The sequence below is a fragment of the Budorcas taxicolor genome, chromosome 21, assembly GCF_023091745.1.
Source record: "Budorcas taxicolor isolate Tak-1 chromosome 21, Takin1.1, whole genome shotgun sequence".
Classification (NCBI taxonomy): Eukaryota; Metazoa; Chordata; class Mammalia; order Artiodactyla; family Bovidae; genus Budorcas; species Budorcas taxicolor.
Genome location: NC_068930.1, coordinates 45,248,825 through 45,271,047, shown reverse-complemented (window position 1 = coordinate 45,271,047; position 22,223 = coordinate 45,248,825). Strand labels below are relative to the sequence as shown.

Sequence of the window (22,223 nt, the reverse complement as noted above, 5' to 3'; positions counted from 1 at the left end):
TGCTGTGATTTATGTCGGAGAGTGTTTTGCCTATGTTCTCCTCTAGGAGTTTTATAGTTTCTGGTCTTACATTTAGATCTTTAATCCATTTTGAGTTTATTTTTGTGTATGGTGTTAGAAAGTGATCTAGTTTCATTCTTTTACAAGTGGTTGACCAGTTTTCCCAGCACCACTTGTTAAAGAGATTGTCTTTACTCCATTGTATATTCTTGCCTCCTTTGTCAAAGATAAGGTGTCCATATGTGTGTGGATTTATCTCTGGGCTTTCTATTTTGTTCCATTGATCTATATTTCTGTCTTTGTGCAGTTTTAACAATTATTAACTTATGACAAATTCTTGTTTTATTTGTATTCTCACCTACTCCCCACTTCCTAGGCTGTTTTAAAACAACCCCCCAATATCAAATCATTTTGGCAATAATCTGTCTTCTGAGAAACCTGTCTTGCAGGTCAAGAAGCAATCGTGAGAACCAGATATGGAACAATGGATTTATTCAGAATTGGGAAAGGAGTTCAACGAGGCTGTACATTGTCACACTGCTTATTTAACTTACATGCAGAGTACATCATGTGAAATGCTGAGCTGGATGAATCACAAGCTGGTTTCAAGACTGCCAGGGGAAACATCAACAACCTCAGATATGCAGATGATACCACTCTAAAGGCAGAAAATGAAGAGGAACTAAAGAATCTCTTGAAGAAGGTGAAAGTAGAAAGTAAAAAAGCTGGCTTGAAACTCAACATTCAAAAACCTAAGATCATGGCATCTTGTACCGTCACTTCATGGCAAACAGAAGGGGAAAAGTGGAAACAGTGACAGATTTTCTTTTTTCGGGCACCAATATTACTGTGGACAGAGACTGCAGCCATGAAATTAAAAGATGCTTGGTTCCTTGGATGGAAAGCTATGACAAACCTAGACAGTGTATTAAAAAGCACAGATAACCCTTTGCCGACAAAGATACATATAGTGAAAGCTATGGTTTTTCCAGTAGTCATGTATGGTGAGTTGGGCCATAAAGAAGGCTGAACACTAAAGAACTGATGCTTCTGAATTGTGCTGATGCAGAAAACTCTTGAGAATCCCTTAGACTGCAAGGAGATCAAACTAGTCAATCCAAAAGGAGATCAAACCTGAATACTGGAAGGTCTGATTCTGAAGCGCCAACAGTTTGGCCACCTGATGTGAAGAGCATCAAGACTAACTGGAAAAGTCCCTGATACTGGGAAAGATTGAAGGCAAAAGGAGAAGGAGGCGGCAGAGGATGAGGTGGCTGGATGGCATCACCCAACTCAATGGACACGAGTTTGAGAAAACTCCAAGAAACAGTGAAGGACAGGGAAGCCTGGTGTGCTGCAGTCCATGGGGTCGCAAAAAGTCAAACATGACTGTGACTGAACAACCACGTTTCTGTATATATCTCTAAAATAGAAAACTCCTAAAAAAAAACAGAAAAGCCCTGTAAGACTACCACTGCACCTAAAATAATCAACAAATATTTCTTAATACAGACCAATATGCAGTCAGTATCAAACTTTTCTTGTGCCATAAATTTCTTACATTTCCCTGTTCACATTATAATCTTAATAAGGGCTATATATTACAATTAGGTGATTGCTTTTATGTCTTTTTAAATCTACTGAATTCCACTGCTTGCAATTTATCTCTTGTCAATTCATTTTTAAAAGAGGTTATTACTTTAGTAAACAAGTCAAAGTGAAACAGAAGAGTTTCAAATTATGCAGCCTCACACTACAACAAACTGTGGAACATTCTTAAAGAGATGGGAATACCAGACCACTTTACCTGCCTCCTGAGAAACTGGCAAGGAGGTCAAGAAGCAATAGTTGGAACGGGACACGAAACAATGGACTGGTTCCAAACTGGGAAAAGGAGTATGGCAAGGCTGCATGTTGTCACCCTACTTATTTAACTTATATGCAGAGTACATCATACGAAATGCTGGGATGGATGAAGCACAAGCTGGAATTGAGACTGCTGGGAGAAATATCAATAACCTCAGATATGCAGATGACACCACCCTTATGGCAGAAAATAAGGAGGAACTAAAGAGTCTCCTGATTAAGGTGAAAGAGGAGTGAAAAAGCTGGTTTAAAATTCAACATTCAAAAAACTAAGATCATGGCATCCGGTCCCATCACTGCATGGCAAACAGATGGGGAAAAGAATGGAAACAGTGGCAGACTATTTTCTTGGGCTCCAAAATAACTACAGATGGTGAGTGCAGCCATGAAATTAGAAGGCGCTTGCTTGCTCCTTGAAAGAAAAGCTACAACAAATCTAGATACCATTAAAAGAGCATAAAAGCAGAGCTATTACTCTGCTGACAAAGATCTGTATACTCAAAGCTATGGTTTTTCCAGTAGTCATGTATGGATGTGAGAGTTGGACCATATAGATGGCTGAGCACTGAAGAATTGATGCTTCTGTGGTGAACTGTGGTGTTGGGGAAGACTCTTGAGAGTCCCCTGGACTGCAAGGAGACCCAACCAGTCCATCTTAAAGGAGATCAGCCCTGGGTGTTCATTGGAAGGACTGATGTTGAAGCTGAAACTCCAATACTTTGACTACCTGATGGCGAAGAGCTGACTCATTGGAAAAGACCCTGATGCTGGGAAAGATTGATGGCAGGAGGAGAAGGGGACGACAGAGGATGAGATGGGTGGATGGCATCACCAACTCAATGGACATGAGTTTGGGTAAACTCCAGGAGTTGGTGATGGACAGGGAAGCCTGGCGTGCTGCAGTCCAGGGGGCTGCAAAGAGTCGGATACAATGAGCGACTGAACTGAACAACTGTCCTCACATAAATATATTCCAAACCTGCAAAGATCATTCCAGTGGTTTTATGTGATAGCTGATACTTGTGATGCATAAAACTTATGCTGCCCAAGAAACAAAAAGGTATAAAAAGCTCTTATAAGTGACCTAGAAAACTGGACATGACAAAACATCCTATTATTTCTATCTATATATTTTTATAACTTAAAATGTTTATTCAGATAAAAAAAATCCAAACCAGTATTTAGAGATGTGAGGCATAAATTAGAATTTTACAAGCGTGAAACAAAGAATTCATCTCTACCAGTCTTCTTCTCTGATGTCTCTTTTCTCAGTTCCCAACCTGCCCCAGATGTCTTAAAACCTGTAGCAGTTCCTCTAAATTTTAAAACATTAGGACAGTGTAACTTTATTTATTTTTTTAATTTATTTTACTTCTTTTACTTTACAATACTGTATTGGTTTTGCCATACATCAACATGAATTAAAAATGGCTAAATATTTCTAGAGCAAGGGACTTTTTAAAAGCACTGAATTTACAAAGATTACACACCAACACATACACACAGGTTCAGGTCTGGGAGGGATGTAGAGAAACAAGCACTGTAAATCACTGCATGTTGGTACATCTTTTCTGAACGGCAATTTGGTAATATTTACCAAGGACAATTAGAAATGTTCATCCTTTTGATTCCATAATTCAATTCTAGTAATTTATCATACAGAAGTAAATCAGAGATGAATATTCTCACCTAGAAAAACTAACATTTAAAACCTAGTTATATACCCATGAGTATCTTCTATTTTGTTAAAACATACTGAATTTACTGTTTTATAATACTTTTATTTTTACTTCACATTTACAATGAACCACTATCACCCAATCAATAACCAATGTCTCCCAAATCAGTGAATATTTCCTTGAATTCTGAACCTAAAAAGTCTTCTGAACATCTATTAAAATAGAACAACACTGGTCTGGCTCTCTCCTAGCAGTGGTAACAGAAATGTGATGTAGAAACAAGTAACCACCAATCATTTCAAATTTTACTTCTGTAAATGAAAAACTGCCTATATGAAAGCAGTATGTTATATGCAATGTTAAGAACAGGAAGGTTTGAGGTCACAGAAGATAACCCGTTTTTATATTTTGCAAACTTCAAATAAAACAAATTTTTTGTTAGCACAAGAAAATATTTAAGTGAATCAGTTTAGGTACTTCTTACAGGCGTCATTTAGGGATGTACATCATGTGACTCTAAGGTAATAAGTTCAAAGAGTAAATATGGTCATTTAAAAGATTGAAGCCTGTAATTTCTCCACGCTATTAGTTATTTGTGAAAGGATTCCTTTGTTTAGGGAATTTTACTACTGGGATTTCCTTCCAACAGCAAAATATGAATTCTCCTTAAAACTAAATTTAACTACACATAGTTGCACAATCCCCATCATGAATCACTGCCTTGTTGTGGCAAAGGGGCTTGCATAACTCCATGAAGCTCTGAGCCATGCCATGTAGGGCCATCCAAGATAGATGGGTCACAGTGGACAGTTTTGACAAAACGTGATCCACTGGAGAAGGGAATGACAAACCACTCCTGCGTGCTACTTGTGAGAACCGGATAAACCTTAAAAAGGCAAAATGCTGTGACACCAAAAGATGAGGCCCCCCAGGTCAGAAGGTTTCCAATATGCTATGGAGGAAGAGCAGAGGACAACTACTAATAGCTCCAGAAAGAAGGAAGAGGCTGGGTCATTTCAGAAAAACACTCATTGTGGATGTGTCTGGTGATGAAAGCAAAATCCGATGCTGTAAGGAAAAGTACTGCATAGGAACCTGGAATGTTAGGTCCATGCATCAAGGTAAACTGGACATGGTCAAGCAGATGATAAGAGTAAACATCAATATCTTAGGAATCAGTGAACTAAAATGGATGGAAATGGGTGAATTTAATTCAGATAACCATTATATCTACTACCGTGGGCAAGAATCCCTTAGAAGAAATGGAATAGCCCTGATAATCAACAAGAGTCCGAAATGCAGTACTTGGAGGCAACCTTAAAAATGACAGAATGATCTCAGTTCATTTCCAAGGCAAACCATTCAGAATCACAGTAATCAAAGTCTATGCCCCAACTACCAATTCCTAAGAGGCTGAAATTGATCATTTCTATGAAGACCTAGACCTCCTAGAACACACACACAAAAAATGTCCTATTCATCATAGGGGATTGGAATGCAAAAGTAGGAAGTCAAGAGATTCCTGGAGTAACAGGCAAGTTTGGCCTTGAAGTACAAAATGAACCAGTGCAAAGGCTAACAGAATTCTGCCAAGAGAGAACACATGGGTCATAGCAAACACTCTTTTTCAACACAACAGACAACTTTACATATGGACATCTCCAAATGGTCAATACTGAAATCGGACTGATCACATTCTTTGTAGTCAAAGATGGAGAAGCTCTATACAGTCAGCAAAAACAAGACTGGGAGCTGACTGTGGCTCAGATCATCACCTCCTTATAGCAAAATTCAGGCTTAAAGAAAGTGGGCAAAACCACTAGCCCAGTCAGGTACAAGTTAAATCAAATTCTCTATGAATATGCAGTGGCGGTGACAAAGAGATTCAAGGGATTAGATCTAGTAAAGAGAGTGCCTGAAGAACTATGGACAGAGGTCCGTGATACTACACAGGAGGCAGCGAGCAAAACCATCCCCAAAAGAAAGAAATACGAGCAGGCGAAGTGGTTGTCTGAGGAGGTTTTACGAATAGCCGAGGAAAGAACAGAAGCGAAAAGTAAGGGAGAAAGGGAAAGGTACACCCAACTGAATGCAGCTTCAGAGAAGAGCAAGGAGAAACAAGAGAAGGCCTTCTTCAGTGAACACTGGAAAGATATAGAGGAAAGAACAGAGATCTCTTCAAGAAAACTGGAAATATCAAAGGAACATTCCATCCAAAGATGGGCCAAATAAAGGACAGAAATGGTAGAGACCTAACAGAAGCAGGAGAGATCAAGAAGAGATGGAAAGGAGAACTATGCAAAAAAAGTATAATAACCCAGATAACCACAATGGTGTAGTCTCTCACTCAGAGCCAAACATCCTGGAGTGTGAAGTCAGGTGGGCCTTAGGAAGCACTGCTGCCAATAAAGCTAGTGGAAGTGATGGAATTCCAGCAGAGCTATTTAAATCCTAAAAGATGATGCCGTTTAAGTGCTGTACACATTATGTCAGCAAATTTAGAAAACCCAGCGGTGGCCACAAAACTGGAAGAGGTCAATCCTCATCCCAATTTCCAAGAAAGGCAGCACTGAAGAATGCTCAACCCACCAGACAATTGCCCTCACCTCCCATGCTAGCAAGGTTATGCTCAAAATCCTTCAAGCTAGGCTTCAGCAGTACGTGAACTGAGAACATCCAGATGTTCAAGCTGGGTTTAGAAAAGGCAGAGGAACTAGAGATCATATAGCCAACATCACAGAGAAGGCAAGAGAATTCCAGAAATTGACTGTGTGGATAACAAACTGTAGAAAACTCTTCAGTTCAGTTTAGTTGCTCAGTTGTGTCTGACTCTTTGTGACTCCATGGATCGCAGCACGCCAGGCCTTTCTGTCCATCACCAACTCCTGGAGTTTACTCAAACTAATGTCCATTGAGTCGGTGATGCCATCCAACCATCTCATCCTCCATCGTCCCCTTCTCCTCCTGCCTTCAATCTTTCCGAGCATCAGGGTCTTTTCAAATGAGTCAGCTCTTCACATCAGGTGGCCAAAATATTGGAGTTTCAGCTTCAACATCAGTCCTTGCAATGAACATTCAGGACTGATCTCCTTTAGGATGGACTGGTTAGATCTCCTTGCAGTCCAAGGGACTCTCAAGAGTCTTCTCCAATACCACAGTTCAAAAGCATCAATTCTTCTGTGCTCAGCTTTCTTTATAGTCCAACTCTCACATCCGTACATGACTACTGGAAAAACCATAGCCTTGACTAGATGGACCTTTGTTGGCAAAGTAATGTCTCTGCTTTTGAATATGCTGTTTAGGTTGGTCATAACTTTCCTTCCAAGGAGTAAGCGTCTTTAAACTTCATGGCTGCAGTCACCATCTGCAGTGATTTTGGAGCCCCAAAATATAAAGTCAGCCACTGTTTCCACTGAGAGAGGAATAGGAGACCATCTTACCTGTCTCCTGAGAAATCTGTGTGTGGGCCAAGAAGCAACAGTTACAGCTCTGTATAGAACAACTGACTGGTTCACGATCGAAAAAGGAGTATGACAAGGCTGTTTATTGTCATCCTGTTTACTTAACTTGTATGCTGAGCACATCATGAGAAATGGCTGGATGAGTTACAAGCTGGAATCAAGATTGGAAAGAGAAATATCAACAATATCACATAACCTTAGATATGTGCCACTCTAATGGCAGAAAGTGAGGAGGAACTAAAGACCCTCTTGATGAGGGTGAAGGAGGAGAGTGGAAAAGCATGTTTAAAACTCAATACTACAAGATAGCCAATGGGAATTTGCTGTATGACTCAGGGAACTCAAACCTAACTTGGTAACAACCTAGAGGGGTGGGAGGTGGGAGAGATGTTCAAGTGGGAGGGGACATGAGTATACCTATGGCTGATTCATATTGATGTTTGGTAGAAACCAACACAATACTGGAAAGCAATTATCCTTCAATTAAGAATAAATAACTTATGACCAACCTAGATAGCATATTGAAAAGCAGAGACATTACTTTGCCAACAAAGGTCCATCTAGTCAAGGCTATGGTTTTTCCAGTGGTCATGTATGGATGTGAGAGTTGGACTGTGAAGAAGGCTGAGCACCGAAGAATTGATGTTTTTGAACTGTGGTGTTGGAGAAGACTCTTGAGAGTTCCTTGGACTGCAAGGAGATCCAACCGGTCCATTCTAAAGGAGATCAGCCCTGGGTGTTCTTTGGAAGGAATGATGCTAAAGCTGAAACTCCAGTACTTTGGCTACCTCATGTGAAGAGGTGACTCATTGGAAAAGAGTCTGTTGCTGGGAGGGATTAGGGGCAGGAGGAGAAGGGGACAACAGAGGATGAGATGGCTGGATGGCATCACGGACTTGATGGACGTGAGTTTGAGTGAACTCCGGGAGTTGGTGATGGACAGGGAGGCCTGGCGTGCTGCGATTCTTGGGATTGCAAAGAGTCAGACACGACTGAGCGACTGAACTGAAGATCATGGCATCTAGCCCCAAAACTTCACGGCAAACAGAAGGGGAAAAGGTGGAAGTAGTGACAGATTTCCTCTTCTTAGGCTTTAACATCACTAGGGATGGTGACTGCAGCCATGAAATTAGAAGATGATTACTTTTTGGAAGGAAAGCTATGACAAATCTAGACAGTGTGTTAAAAAGTGGAGACAGCACTTTTTCAACAAAGGTCCGTATAGTCAAGGCTATGGTCTTTCTAGTAGCCATGTACAGATGTGAGAGCTGGACAATAAAGAAGGCAGAGCACCGAAGAATTGATCCTTTTGAACCACGGGGCTGGAAAAGACTCTTAAGAGTCCCTTCGAAAGCAAGGAGATCAAACCAGTCAATCTTAAAGGAAATCATCCCTGAATACTCTTTGGAAGTGATGGTGAAGCTGAAGCTCCAATACTTTGGCCACCTGATGCAAACAGCTGACTCACTGGAAAAGACCCTGATGCTGGGAAAGATTTCAGGCAGACGGAGAAGGGGGCAACAGAGGATGAGATGGTTGGATGGCATCACTTATTCAATGGACATGAACTTGGGCAAACTCCGGGAGATGGTGAGGGGCAGGGAAGCCTGGTGTGCTCAGTCCATGAGGCCAAGAGTAGGACACAACCTGGCAACTGAACAACAACAAACTCATACAACAGCCAGTGTGTCTGACAAAAGTCAGACAGAATCTTAGAAACTAGTGGTTCCTCCTCTGTCTCACATATAACATCATTCTGTCCAGGTTGATGATAAGCAGAGTGGCATGACTAGATTCTCTCCTAGACAAGACTCTACTCTTTCTGGAGGCTCTCCAAACTCTTTTTCAACTGGGCCTTGACTTTTGGACTTCTGTGTCCATCTTTGCATCACTTTTAGAAAGAAATCTGCTAAGTCAGTTTATAGCCAGAACCCACATCTCCCTGGTATCATCCCATCCTTCATATCTTTTTGGTTTCCTCACCTTTTACCACCTCTCAGGTGATGTCCAATTACATTAGCCTGCCTTCATCAAGAATCCCATTAGGCTGGTTTAGCCAGAATCTTCCTTTAGCCCTGATATTTTCCCTAAGTAATTTTCCATCCACCGATAACTACACCCTGCTACTGAGCTCTGATTTTCCATGTCTCCCTGATATATTTGGAGTTAAGCCCAATCTCTCTCCTACACTTCAAAACCCCACTGCAGTGGTCCCAACGATGGTCTTTCACAATGGTCCCCCTGAATAAAGTCTGCCTTACTGTACTTTAACAACTGTCGTGAGTAACTTCTTTTTTAACAAGTGCTGGGTTCAACTGTAAGTACAGTATGTTGGGCACTAACGTGTCCAACCTGTTTTTATGCCTTTTCACCTTTAGCAGTCCAAGAGAATAAAGATAAACCGGCTCACAGAAGTACTGTGAACCAGTTAGAAAGTGGATTAAGTATTCAGTAGTGGCCTTTTACCAGAAGAAACACAGAGGGGAAGGACTGAAAATAATTCTGAAGAGGGATAATTAAGCTAAAAAGTGTTCCCAAGTACTTAGAAAGTAATGCAATCTGGAATGTCTCTGAAGGAAAGTTAGGAAGTAATCTGCCTTTTAATTCAATCTTAAAAAATTAAGATTTTTCACTGTTCTTCATTAACACTACAGGTTTTTACAATACAATGTTATTTACTTATTCAAACAAAAATTGAATACTTACTTAAGAAACACTGCTATGGAAAATTCAAAGATGGGGAAAAAAATTTCTTGCTGTCAAGAAGTAAAACTACATGTTGGGGCTTCCCTGGTGGTCCAGTGGTTAGGAATCTGCCTGCCAATGCAGGGGACATGGGTTTGGTCCCCTGGTTTGGAACTAAGCTCCCACAAGCTCTGGGGCAACTCATAAGCCTGTGTACCTCCACTACTGAACCCGTGCTTCAGAGCCTGAGCGCTGCAACTACTGAAGTCCCCGTGCCCCAGAGCCCACGCCCGACAGGAGGAGCCACCTCAATGGGAAGCCCACGTATTGCAACTAGGGATGAAGCCCAGCACAGCCAAAAACAAAAAAGCAAAACAAGAAACAATGCATGCCAACTATATCTCAATAAAAGTGGGAGAAAAAGAAAATATAAACAACATCAATACAAAATACCACAGGTAAATATAGTAAGAAAGATTAAAAAATGTGGAAGAAGTTCAGAGAAACAGAGATCTAGTTTATTCTGAAAACAAGTAAACAATATTCAGATCTGTATAACGGATACTCTTATTTCTTTTCTGAATTGGCCTTTAAAATCCTCTCATCACAAACTGAAGTATCTATGTGTGAAATATTATGTCTCAGATTTGCCTTAAAATGTCCCTAAAAACAAATAAATAATATAAGTGGGGAAGATGAAACAAGAATGGCACCATGTCGGGTACTGAATCTTGGTGAAGGGTTCAGGAGAGCTTGACATACTAATGTGTATTTGAAAATTTCCATAACAAAAAGTTAAAAACAAGTTCAGTTTGAAAAGAAGCCAAAGCAATTAATGATCACTCTGAAGCAGAAATATCTATATATTAGAATAACAGAAAAACAATGGAAATACAAACACCATTAAAAGTCTTATGTTTAAAACTATTATTCCAAAATGAAATGTGAAATCAAGCTATAGTTGCATTATTCCCAAACACAAATTCTATTTAAAATACTTTTAATTTACACAGGCTTTTAGACTATTAACTTAATATTCTCCTAATATATGTTGAAACTTAAATGATATGCATTTATGTAACAGTTCATTATTTTAAGATTAAGTTCATGGTTTTCAGTTAACGTATCTTCACAAACCTGATAAAGGAAATCAAAATGTCATTAACATAAAAGAGCAAATTTTTTAAAACAGCATAAAATTATAGAGTTCTGAATTATATATGTAAAATACTCTCATATTCTTGAACATACCAGTAAAGGACCCCTTGATTTCATTTTATTCCTAATTTTGTGCTTGAATACATCTAGAAGCTGCTCTAGCTAAGTAACCAACCTGTTAACATTTATATTCAAAAGTTACCAGTGTATTTTCTAACAGCTGTACTTACTTGCTGTTTCAATACCAGGTTCTTCACTCCTTCCATCACAAATTGTGATCCGGTATTCATGACTCGTGATAAGAGACTAGGTGCAAAAGAAGAGCACTGCACTAAGTATAAATTTTCTCTCTGATTAATTACAGATAAAATACTTGTCTGATTACACAACACATGCTGATGAAGCTCACTGTGCCTACCACCTTTGCTTTCATTGAGCAGAAGTGACCTGAGAATGTCTAACTTCCATGGATATCACTGCCACAAATTTATTTAACAATAAAACACTAATAAAACATTCTGACTAGTCAATAAGATGTAAAATTAGAGTGCTGTCCTCAAAATGAACATTTTAACTGCTAAGCCTTAGCTACATATCAATATTTAGGCAAATTATTAGCTAAAGAGAATTCTTTGAATTTCCCGACTCTCCTAATGTTAAAACAATGTATTAAAGATAGTAATCCGGAATATTAAAGAAAAGTATATACATGTATAACTGAATCACTTTTCTGTACAGCAAAAATTAACACAACATTGTAAATCAACTATATTCAATTTAACAAAGATAGTAATTAAGACGACTTGCTTTAGGAGTTCAAAACACACTGACATATGGAGAACAAGTATGTCTGGGAGTTTGTGAATAGGTCAGGAATTACAATATTCTCTATATTATAGCTGCTAGATCTAGTCCTGCACTGTATACTCTGCGGCCTCATACACAAAATCTATCATATAAAAATGTGAAAGCACAAAATGCTCACTGGATTTTACCTCAACTCTGTAAGAATGTCCAGTGTCTGTATTTTACCAACAAAAATAACACAAATGACTTACCATATTGGTTTTATATTTGTGGTTCAAAAAGTCTTTTATGTGGAATCAAAGGGTATTTTGTGGGACAGAATGGAAATCTTGCATTTTGATATTAGAAGGCAAGAGAAGGCCTTCAAATCATCCAAGATTTTCTTATAACACATTTTATTAAAATCCTCAACTACAAAGTCCGTAAGAAATCTAATAGGCTTTTAAGATTCAGTAAGGTTTTAGGACAGAAAACTGGAAAGCCTGTTTTATTAAATACATGGAAGTAGTTTTCCAAATATATTTTTCATTTTCCCTATCCTGTCCTCTTCCCCTCTGAAATGAAGAGATGGGCAGGATGGAAATCATTTCTTTAAGAGAAACAAGAAAATGTAATCTCTGTTGGACTGACTAGTTCTGAGGTGATTCCCAGGTACCAGGCAACTCTGAGGGAGTAAGGGTGGTACCTCGCACAGCACTGTCTGAAGGTGAGGCCAGCTGGATTCATTTTGCCAAGCGCTTACATGTTCCTGCCTTAGGCCAAGTGCTTTTGTTTTCTGGAAATTGTTTCATTAAAATCAGCAGCTCAGAGTGGGGCTAGGGTAAACCTGTTTTCCTCCAGTTTCATGCTTCTGTTCTAAGCTCCAAAAAATAAGCCAGGAATTTGAAGCTAGTATGGTACTGAAAAGAGCAGTCAAAATCACTTTGTTCAGCTCCTTTGACAATTACACATACTGTACAGGATTTTTCGGGAGTCAGAAATCACACCCAACCCTGAGTGCTTCCTCTCTATCATTTAGCAGTATGCCTAGTTCCATCTAGAAGCTAGGTCTTGAATGTCTGTATTATCAACACTGATAGAAATTCATGTATCTTCTGAAAATGAAAAACATAATATCTTAACAAGGAAGCATATGAAGCCCTACCATGTAAAATACATTAACTTACATTTTAGAATTAGAATTTAACCTACCTAAGGAACCCAAAAAGCATGCTGACATTTGCTCTGTATCACAACGAAAACTTTCTGCACACGAAATGTCACACAGTTTTCAAGGCATAAAACTCCAGTTATGGCTGGAGTACTAGACTTCTTCAATCAGAATTATTAAAAATACTTACCCCATTGGCTTAGTGGTGGTGTTGCCATAGCTGGTGGGAGCTGAAGCCATCTTGGCAAAAGCCCTATGAAATAAGAAAGTTATATTTAAAAGTTAGTTAGCTGAGCTAACATTTTTTATCACAGCATTAAAACATTTACTAACTAGGCATTAAAAAATGTACTAATCATAAGATTTTCTATGAAGTTTCTGAAAGGAAATAATTTTTCAACTAATACAATGTTTCAGTACAATTAGCACAATTATACAAAAACATTGATTACATAATCTGTAACCATGTAAAATAATGTTCAAGTACAGAGCAACTGTTAGCAAAACACTGAAATTCTTTAAAAAACACTAATTCATTATTAGTTCCTCAAACTTAAGGATCATTAACAGGAAATAAAGACTTTCTGTTTTAGAAGAACAATCATGTACTGATTAATCTCTTTACTGTTCTCCACATTCCATGCTCCCACATTCCTAGACAAATGCCTTGACTCATGCTGTCCCGTCCTTCGGGGACACAGATTCAATGTATTATCCAATAAAAACTGTACATTTCCTTTTAAGATTCAGCTCAAAATCACTTTCTTTATTATTGCTATTCTAATTCTGCTACTCAGTGATTTTTCTTTTTAGTTACATACACACTTTTATATTGAACTGCATACAGTCATTTATTTTCAGATCTTTCTAAACATACAGAATGTTTTTATAGCTATAGAATTTTTGAAGGCTGGGCAAAAATATGGCACTTAGCTGCATTTAAAAAAATATTTTCCTTCTAGGAATGTGTTCACTATAGAAAACAGAATGCTCCTACAAGACCTCTACCACTTAGAAGTAAACACTGTTAAGATTTTGGCATATATTCTTCTAATCTTTTGATGTATGTATATACAACACATATGATTTAAAAACAAAATCAGTATCATATTGTACACACTATTCTTAAATGTTTTAACAGCATGCCATAAATATTTTTATGCAAATCAGTATTCTTTTATAATTCCTAATCATTCCCAATGCTTTAGTCAATGGAAAAAAAATTATCTATCTAAATATAGGAACATCTTATGAAAGTAAAAAAAAAAGAATGGAAATCACTAAGATTTGAAGATGAAACACTAAAAATATACTATTTCAATCTGGAAAACATTTACTGATACCATTAGAGAAATTTCAAATACAAAAGTCACAATTTTGTTCAGAAAGGAGGATGTGAATCAATGGTTTTCAGCAGTAGACTGGAATTTCTGCCTTTAACAAAAATTTACTTTTCACTAGAAACAACAATATCTAAATATAAAATGTTATCTCTAAGCAATAAAGGGTTAAATAAAGAGTATTACATTTATATGGCTGAAATTCAAGCAAATACTAAATACAACCATTGGAGACTGTAGCTGATCCTTAAGCCACATGGGCTTGGAACTGTGCAGGTCCACTTACATTTCTGTCAATAAATACATATTGCAGTACTGCATGATTTGTGGTTGGTTGAATCCTCAAATGAGGAACCAGGGATACTGAGGGCCAGCCCATTGTTAAGTAATACTTTGAGTTTTAACTGTATGGAGGGTTGGCATCCCTAACCTCCAGGTTGTTCTAGGGTCTGCTGTATTTAAGACAATGAAAAACCGGCATGATGAACTAGAACACAAACTGCATCTGTAACAATGACTTCCTGATTAAAAAATATGTAATATGCATAAAAGGATAAACACTAAAGGTTACTTATAGACTTTGAATGGGGAGATTACAGGTAAATTTTTACTTTATACCTTTCTGAGTTTTTAAAAATATTCTCCAATAAATTGGTATAACCCTTATAATGAGAAAGAAAAATGTTACAAATCAGAAATTGTATATTTTATAACCATGTAAAATGATGCCCAAGATTGTCTTCACTCTTTTAACATCAAATGTTTGATTAGGGAGTTCCACATAAGTCATAACGTAAAACACAACGACACATATGACACACCAAATGTGTTAACTGTATATGTTATAAAAATTGGAAAAGATGGTTTCCAGTTCCTTCTGTTAAACTAAGGTTTGTTTTGTCTACCTCTTTTCTTATAAGAACGCAATGAAATAAAAGCAAAACTTGAAAAAACAAACAAAAGAATAGATAATAAAAACCACTCGTAAACTCACAATTCAGAGATATCTGCTGTTGACAACTTGGTACGTGTCTCATACTATGCATATTTTTTGATACAGTTGAGGGTAAAAAAGCATATTCAATCCCCTACTCTTAAAACAATTATTATTTTAAGAAATAATTTAAAGGTATTACTAAAGAAAATTTGGAAAATAAAGAACCCAAAAGGTAAAAAAAAAAAATTCTACTACTTGGATTTACCCATTATTAGCATTTAAGTGAATGTCATTTTAGTTATGCTTTATATGTATATACGTGTATATCTACACACACACACACACACACAGGCAGATAAATGGAAAGGTAAGAGAGGATTACACCATAAAAACCAAGTTTGGTTCAAGGGCTGCCTACCCAGAGGCTTTCCCTGATCTCAACAAATTTTAGCTAATACCCCCAACAAATTAAGATCTTATCACTTCGTTTTATTTTCTTTATATCAGTTAATATAGTGAATATGGTTTAACACAACCCTGCTCATTCATTTGCTTGTTGACATACTGTTCAACACAAATGTAAATTCAATGAAAGCCAAGGCCTTCCCTAGCATGTTCACTACTATATTCTTAATGTTTAGAAGAGTCCCTAGTCACTGCAACAAAGGTTATTTATCAAACAAATCAAACTATATTTTCACTGTATAACATACATGGCCATTTCCCAGTGGTCACTGAACAAGTCTTCCATAACATGATTTTTTTGTGGTTGTTGGAAAATTATGAAGCCTTAAAAGCATTGTGTATTAAACTGTGGCAGAGTTAGATACAATTTAATAATAGTTCAATTACAAAATAAAAGTCATTTTAGGTGAGACCATGAAATTTCCTAACACGTGATTTTAATACATTGCACTAAATTTTCTAAAACTCAGAGGAACTGATATTTACAGTAAATGGAGTATTTATGAAAAATCTGGCACCAGCTATATTATATATATGTGTATATAGAACCCAAGATTATATGATCTAGGAAACAAATGTTGTACATCTCAATAGCAGTACTAGAATGCAGAGTTTAAGACTGGGATTTATACCATGAGATTTGGAAAAAGAGCAGACACCTTGTCTTCAAAACCTGAAGTTTTTCTCAAGACCAAAATCAACACTATAACTGCTAGACAGGAAAAAGGGAAGCTCTGCTTGCTTTAATTGTTCATCTGCATCAGAAAGTCCACTATCTCTGAGATAGGAACACTGCAACAAGGGAGTGAATACGCTCTCCCAAAGGAAGACTGTCACTTAATTATGCCTCCTGCCCTGGAACCAGGAGCAAACTTTGTGTTTCCCAACCTAATCAGTACCAAGACGTTTCAGTAATGGTTCATCGTAAATCCAGCATTCTCCATCTTCATGAAATAACCTTGTCTCCCACTGAATTTCCTTTTCCTTCCTTTCTTGGACTTCTGCTCTTTGTCTTTCTTCAAGTCTATACCTGGCTTCAGCTGCTACATCAATGTCTCTGATTTTTAAGTTGAAAGTGACATCTTTCCAAAGGCAGTGGGATTCGTATTCATTCTGATCTTCCAGCTTCCTCACTTTCTTCTTCATTATAGGCAACTTCTTGGTATCTATAAAAACTGTATTTCTCCCTGTTGAGTATTTTGCATACATTACACCATTCCATTCCCCTGCAACTGAGCAGAAAAGACTTCTTGTCATTTGGAGAAAAAATCTCAGGGAATTTCTGTGCTGCTTGGCCCCATAGAAAGGTTTAGTGTGGAAGATGATATTTGCACTATAGCCAGTTTGGGAACAATTAATATTGCTTTCTCCACCTAGTTCCACCCAGGGCACTGTGAGGATAGATCTGCCGTAACCACTGGGGAATGTGAGAATGTAATGTTCACCATGCTCTAGACACAAGACACAGCCCTGCCCTACGTTGTGCACCTCCAAATGACATCCCAAGGAATTTTGATTTGGTCCAGATATGAGCACAGAATTGTATCTTCTTAATAAAACATTCAGCATAAAAGGCTGAAATGGGCGGATGATGAGAAACCTGCTCAGCCATTAATGTTACACTATTCTTGGAAACCCAGGGAACTGGTCCTTCTGAAACTAGCTCTGCATTCTCTTCAGTATCATTTGGTAATGTGCACTGACACTCAAAGATTTCTCCCAAAATGGGGTTGTATGGCTTTTTGATAACCAATTCTTTCCTTCCTGCGTGAAAGCTTGAGAGATACCATTTCACAACCTGAACCATTTGGTCTCTGGCATTCTCTGGTCACTAATACTCACAAACAGGACCGGATGTGTAAAAACTCTGCATATGTTTCTAAAAGAGATCTTTTTTCAAGAATAAATGTTGGAAGAACTACCTTTGTAAGATCCAAGTGCAATGATGCATGATAATGCTCTTGTGCTCTTCCACTGACCCTGCCTCCCCTGCATCATTTCTATCATCACGTGAATCAAAAAGGTCAGCATCACTTGTTCCACTGGACATGGAAGAATTAAGTGATTCTGTGGTATCTGGGCCTTTAGACTATTTCCCGAGCAGCTGTGTGTCAAGACTGGATCCACAGATCCAGAGGAATCTATTAAGTGTTTTGGGGATGAGCCACTCTGATGGAACTCATCTGTATCATAGAATTCATCTTCATTGCTAGAGTAAGAGAACTCTGGGACTTTGTTTGGAGACAAGTTGACTTGGCTTGGATAAGTCAGACTACTACTAGGTGGTGAGTGGCCACTGCCTATACTATTTGGTATTTGAGTCTGATAATGTCCCAAGGTTGTTAATACAGGTCCAACTGGTAGAGAAGATGGACGCTGCTCTGACTTACAGAACCTCTGAGTAGGTTCTGGAGGTAAGATAGTCTGGGAAGGCACTGTGTTGACCACAGGTTCCAAGGGACATCCACAGGATTAACAGTACTTATAATTTTATCTGCATAATTCCCTGCAATATACTGGTCTTTAGCAATCTGCAGCAATACAATGCAGTGTTTAATTGATTCTATCATGCTATTTGTTGTCTCTTTGAGGGTTTCAATTTTCTTTCTCTGTTCGTCATCTTTGTTTGTAGTTTTGAAGTTTGTCATCAAAAAGCTTCAACTGTTCTATCAAGATCTGTAGGTAAGCATCAGCCTCTGTAAGTTTCTTATTAAAGTCTTGGACACTAGGAACAAATCCTGAATCCAAACCCCAAGGCGGTGACGGGATGGAGGCAGGGAGAGAATCACACTCATGCCCAAGGCCTGGGCAAGCAGCAGAGTCCCTGGGAACTCAGGGATGGGAGCCAGACCCTCTGGGAGTGGGTCTAATAATTCCACAAGTGGCTAGCAAGAAAGCCATTCACCAAGGCCCCAGCCCTCTGTGCCTCCAGGGGAGGGAGCCGAGGGCCGTTTCCGAGCACCCCTCTTAGGCCCCCTCTGCTGAATCAACCCACAACATGATTTGTAATGACTCGGTTGCATTTCTTGTAGAAATGATATAATTTCAATCCTATTCCTTGACAATCAGGTTGATTTTCAAAATTTGATTATAATAACTGCTTCTAAGATTTTGTAACTCCAGTTTCTTCTTTGGGATTAATTCTTAAGAGAAAGCTGCTGCTGCTGCTGCTGCTGCTAAGTCGCTTTAGTCGTATCCGAAGAGAAAGCTAGGTCAAAGCTATTCCTTTTAAAAATACGTTTTATACCAGTGAGCAAAATTTTGACAATTTATATTTCTAATAGTGGAGTATACACTCATCAATTTTCCTGGATCCTTGGCACATTTTCTAAATCTTCCTATTATGTTAATCTGCATTTCTCTGATTACTAGTGAAATTAAAACATCTTAAAAATGTTTTAGAGCCATTTGACCTAAAACATTTCAGTCTTTGACTTTTTCATCTCACACCAGTGAAGAAAATATAGGGAAAAAAAAATGTCTAGGAAAGAAAGGCAGCAATATTTTATATAAAGTTGTGGAAAAAGTAGGGGAGATAAAGAAATATTTATGCCATTGAACAACAACAAAAAATACTAAGGCACTGTTAAATTTTCTTGGTAACATTTCCAGTTTTCTTGGAACTTGACTTCCATTGTACTTTCTTAAATGATAGGAACTTAAGAATAACAAAACTTACTTCCACTGTTTGATATATTGTAAGGGATTAAGGTTGCATCCTGCATCAGTTAAAGCTTTTTTGTACTGCTCCAAATCAGCCTGAAATAAGAATATGACAAAAATCTTTACTTTCATGAAAGAGACCATTTTGTTTGTTGTCATCTGATTAGTCAAAAAGTTAAGACTAAAGGCACGAGCACCTAAGTAAGTGGAGTGGTACCTTAAGGGAGCACCCAAATGAGTACCCAAGACAAAAATCACATACAGTGAAAATTACCTTTAACAGGCTCCCAAATCACCTAAGCAGTATGGTGTTTTGTCATCCCTCAGCAAGCCCAACAGAGTCAGTGTTTCCTCCACTGTGGACATAGATTGTTTGTCCTTGGAATAAGCATTAAATGAATATCTGGATTGATCAAGAATATTTCAAAACTGGAAACATGAAGGGAGTGATGCTGACTTAGGGAATCACTGCAGATTCAGGCGGTCCCATCTCATATTCACTGTAAATTTCCAAAGTTATTAACTGAACAGCAGGTGACCTACACTTTTTAATAGTTAAATAGTTCTCTTTCTTAGTCTTTTATTTCCTAACGAGTAAAGTCCAGTTGAATTTATGTCACGGGAGCTATCACAACAACTCCATTATAAAACTTATCTAAGAAAAAGAAACTTTTAAGCTCACCATCAATCAGAGCTGCTTCATATTCTGGGAGCTATTAATCTGACAGTGAGCTTCCCTGGTGGCTCAGATGGTCAAGAATCTGCATGCAATGCAGGAGACCCGGGTTCAATCCCTGGGTTGGGAAGCGTCCCTGGAGATGGGAATGGCTACCCACTCCAGTATTCCTGCCCTGGAGAATTCCATGGACAGAGGACCCTGGTGGCTTACAGTCCATGAGGTTGCAATCAGACACAAGTGAGCAACCAACACTTTCAATTTGACATTAATAGTCAGAATCTGCCCCAAGCCTCTTAATGATTACTTATAAAAAGACATAATTCTTACCAAAAATAAATAAAATCATATATTCCTGGGCTTCCCTGATAGCCCAGTTGGTAAAGAATCTGCCTGAAATGCAGGAGACTCTGGTTTGATTCCTGGGTCAGGAAGATCTGCTGGAAAAGGAATAGGCTACCCACTCCAGCATTCTTGGGCTTCCCTTGTGGCTCAGCTGGTAAAGAATCCGTCTGCAATGTGGGAGACCCGGGTTCAATTCTTGGTTGGGAAGATCCTCTGGAGAAGGGAATGGCTACCTACTCCTGTATTCTGGCCTGGAGAATTCCATGGACTATACAGGCCATGGGGTTGCAAAGAGCTGGACACAATTGAGCCATTTTCACTTTCATATATTCCTAAGAAAATATTATAAATAGGTTTTTAGAATCCCTTAAGCTATAGGTATACCCCCATTAATGACAGAGATCTTTCTAGAAAGAAACCTATATTGTGGTCACCCCTCATCAGCAGTTTTGCCTTCCAGGTTCCAGCTTCTGTGGTCAACTAAGGTCTGAAAATACTAAATGGAAATTCCCAGAAACAAACAATTCATGAGTCTTAAATTGTGCCCCGTTTGGAAAAGCATGATGATGATATCTCACACTGTCCTGCTCAGTCCTGCCCCAATCAGTGACATCCTCTGCTCCTGACATCTAACCATCAAAATCATCATGGCTTGATGACACAGGATCACCTGAAGCAGATGATTCTCCTTCATGTCAGAAGGCCCACAGTAGTCTAATGCTATATCTCAGTGCCTACATCATTCACCTCATTTCATCTGATCACACAGGCATTTTATCAGCTGACATCATCAACATGAGAAGGATGAGTATAATAACTGTATTTTGAGAGAGTCCACATTCATATAACTTTTTATTATGGTATATTGTTATAATTACTCTATTTTATTAGCCATTTTTGTTAATCTGTGTCTAATTTATAAATTAAACTTTTATCATCAGTATGTATGTATAGGAAAAAATAGTATATATGGTTGAGGGGGCATTTGGTACTATTCATGGTTTCAGGCATCCAATGGGGGTCTTGGATTATATCTCCCTTGGATAAGGGGGGACTACTGAACTTTCTAACTAAAAGTCAAGAGACATATTCCTAGGACAAAGCAGAATTGACCTAAAGCAAATACTGGTTTACTTTTCTGTTTTAACATGTCAAACAAAAAGAAGCCTCACAATCTACCAGACCAGAAAAATAATTGCTATCAGCAAAGGAAAGCAGTTTGCAACAGCTGTTATCATTCTAGGTGTCTTTCCCAAGGTCCTTATGCTAGTTGCTCATCTAGTAAAACTATACAAGTTAATATCAGGAAGAGTTAACAGGTCTCCAGTGCAGCAACAATACAAAAATCACTGCTTCCTTCAGAGTAAGTCAATTACTGCTGCACACTTAAAAAAATTTTTTTCCCCTCAAAAGCAGCTGATGGCTCATGAAAGAAAAGGAAAACAATAAAATATCCCAGAATCTACTCTTCCACTGAGGGGAAAAAAAAATCTAGAAAGGAAAACTGATCATTTTCCAATCATTCTTAGAAATGTATTCTAATATAAAAGTAGCTTTTTTTTTTACTTTAGTATAAAATTTCAATGCTATTTTTATATGAATCATATGACAGATGTTGAATCTGAAGTTTAATCTTATGAAATTATAGTATTTATATAACTTTTGGAACTTAAGTTATTTTCCTCCAAGTGACTTCTTTGTATTTTATAAAGGACATTAGTTTTAAACAACTGCAAAATATTACCAAACTTTTCGGTTAAAGCTTAATTTCTTGTAAGTATTAGTGGCTACAGCTTAAAGAAATGGAACTTCTAGGATCATCACATCATGAGAAATGGTAAGCTCAATCTTCGAAAAAAAGTAGAACAAACTTGGTTAACTTAGTTTAGAATAGTTATTTCCAGAAATAAGAATTTTGGCCACCTGAATTCTGTTCATGTTCAAACAACTTAAAAGGGGTGAGATATTTTGTGAGTAAATCATTCTCTTGG

The 22,223-nt window shown here is 38.0% G+C and overlaps 1 protein-coding gene across 1 annotated transcript in view; it reads right to left on the bottom strand.

Annotated features, from left to right (window-relative positions):
• Positions 1-22,223, bottom strand: part of SCFD1 (sec1 family domain containing 1) — a 110,140-nt gene that overhangs the window by 17,919 nt on the left and 69,998 nt on the right. The window contains exons 17-19 of the mRNA XM_052659393.1: positions 19,228-19,307; positions 12,997-13,059; positions 11,080-11,155 (exon numbers count right to left, since the gene is read on the bottom strand). Coding sequence (XP_052515353.1) covers positions 11,080-11,155; positions 12,997-13,059; positions 19,228-19,307 — 219 coding nt within the window. The remainder of the gene's footprint in view (positions 1-11,079; positions 11,156-12,996; positions 13,060-19,227; positions 19,308-22,223) is intronic.